General features: G+C 44.9%; 1 protein-coding gene across 1 annotated transcript in view; it reads left to right on the forward strand.

The window, feature by feature from the left end:
- LOC134459383 (low-density lipoprotein receptor-related protein 1B-like) overlaps positions 1-2500 on the forward strand; it is a 628069-nt gene that overhangs the window by 486564 nt on the left and 139005 nt on the right. Inside the window, exon 70 of the mRNA XM_063211727.1 lies at positions 1306-1412. Within this exon, the coding sequence (XP_063067797.1) occupies positions 1306-1412 (107 nt within the window). The remainder of the gene's footprint in view (positions 1-1305; positions 1413-2500) is intronic.

The following is a 2500-nucleotide window of genomic DNA, read 5'->3' on the forward strand; positions in this document are numbered from 1 at the left end:
CACTGGTGGCTCAATGCGAGAGCTTGGATTGAGTTTACTCACTTTCCTCACTGTCTCCTTATCTTTCTCTCTCTGTATCTCTCACTCTCAAAAACATGACACAGATATTCACAAGCATAATGAAGGGCACATAACGACAATAATTAGCTATGATTTTTTTTCCTTTTTAAATTATGTTATTAAATTATAATAAAATTGAATTATCTAAATTACCCGAACACCTTCTACAGTATGTAACAAAAACACAAACACCTTAGAAGGGATAAGTAAAGACTGAAATATTGATCTGCAGCAGATTGGGCTTCTCTCTGTGGAGGTTTCAGATTAGGCGCGTTCAGGCCGACTGAGAACTGTGCCATTGTCCGTTCCCGCACCGAATCTTGAACTGCCCTGCATGTTCACACCGCAAATCTGAGCGTTCAAGCTCAGGAAAAATACTTGGTTTCTCTCTACAAATCACTCTACGACAACGTGGACGTCAGCAGGTTCATCCGGGTAACACACAGTCACATGCGGAAAAGTTGAGTTTAGTGAAAAGTTTAGCTCTGAACTTAACTGACGCGGGAACGGACACCGGCACCGTTATGGTTGGCCTGAAAATAGTAATTGTGTGATATCCACAAGAACAGGCTAGGCGGTAGGGGGATTTAACTTTATTTAAGTTTTGCTAAGCTTCAGCTTAGTAACACGAAAAACAGGCACAGACGAGCATACACACACACACACACACGCACACAGATAGTGCACACACACACGCACACACACACACGCACACACAGACACACACACACACACACACACACACACACACACACACACACACACACACACACACACACACACACACACACACACACACACACACACACACACACACACACACACACACACACACACACAGGTAGCACACACAGATCTCTGTGTTCTTGTGGAGTTCGCAGACGCAATTCTCAATAAATGTGTTGGCAGGTTGACGGTGAGCGGAACACCATTTTGTCATTTAACACTTGTTTCTCAGTTCTTTGAAGCTTGAAGTGTAAATTATGAGTTTTCAGTGGAAGGAATGCATTAATTCTCTCTCTATCTCTCTCTCTCTCTCTCTCTCTCTCTCTCTCTCTCTCTCTCTCTCTCTCTCGCACGCTCTCTTTCTCTCTCGCTCTCTGTTTTTCTGTCTGTCTATCTGTCTCTCTCTCTCTATCGCTTTCTCTCTCTTTCTCTCTCTCTCCCTCTCTCTGTCTCTCTCTCTATCGCTCTCTCTCTCTCTTTCTCCCCCCCCCCTCTCTCTCTGTCGCTCTCTGTTTTCAGCAACTCCGTCCTGCTCCCTAAACGAGTATGTCTGCTCCAGTGGAGGGTGTGTATCGGCAACGCTGAGGTGTGACGGCCATGATGACTGTGCAGACGGCTCAGACGAGGTTTGCATCCTTCTTAAAAGTTTGTGAGTGTGTGTGTGTTTGTGTGTGTGTGTGTGGGGGGGGGGTGATGGTTGTGTGTGTGTGTTACAACAACTAAGGAGGTTTGTGTGTGTGTGTTTTTGTGCGTCTGTGTGTGTGTGTGTGTGTCCACATGCGCTTGTGTGTGTGTGTGTGTGTGTGTGTGTGTGTGTGTGTGTGTGTGTGTGTGTGTGTGTGTGTGTGTGTGTGTGTGTGTGTGTGTGTGTGTGTGTGTGTGTGTGTGTGTGTGTTTGCTTGTGTGTGTGTTTGCTTGTGTGTGTGTTTGCTTGTGTGTGTGTTGGTTTGTTGTTGTCCCGATGAATCTTGTAAGGTTTGGATTCCTCTGTGTGCGTGTGTGTGCCACTGTTTGTCTGACATAGGTGTATTAAAAAGTCAGCTTCGGTCTTTCTGAGCAGGCGAACTCCATCGGTCTCCATTTTCGCAAGCAGCAGTCACACTAGTGTTAGACACACACCACACCACACCATACCACTCCACTCCAGTATATGGTACACACAACAATATTTATTCTACATTTTACACATTTTCACCCTCAGAGCAGGGGCCAGCTAAGAAAGTAGCATATTGTGTTGAAACAGTAGACTACCTCCTCGTTTGACATTGCGGTCGAAGGTTGGTGAAGTTGAAGCGGCTGTCACGAGTCCTTTGTATTTTCTCCGCCAGACCACCATGTTTTTGGTACTAAAGTGTTTTTAGTATACAGTATATGTTCTGGGTTCCACCTGAAGTGCACTGATACAAAGGAAAATAAAAATCCTTTCAGCTGCAAAGTTTGTAGCTTTGATTCCCGTGGCAGTTTAACCCCTTAATGCGCGCCGTACCTCCAGTGGCACGCTGTAATAGTCATTGAAATGTAACTACCATAGTCCTACAATACTATGACACAACACAGGCCCTTTAGTGATGCACCACGAGTTGGTCATTACTATACTGGTAACAACAAATTTATAAAGCCGTGTCTTAAGGGGTTAAAAGGCTGAACATTACGTTCATCGTTCTCGAAACACTTTTATACTAAAAACATGGTGGTCTGGCTGGGGAAAACACAA

Source organism: Engraulis encrasicolus, chromosome 12, assembly GCF_034702125.1.
Source record: "Engraulis encrasicolus isolate BLACKSEA-1 chromosome 12, IST_EnEncr_1.0, whole genome shotgun sequence".
Lineage (NCBI taxonomy): Eukaryota > Metazoa > Chordata > Actinopteri > Clupeiformes > Engraulidae > Engraulis > Engraulis encrasicolus.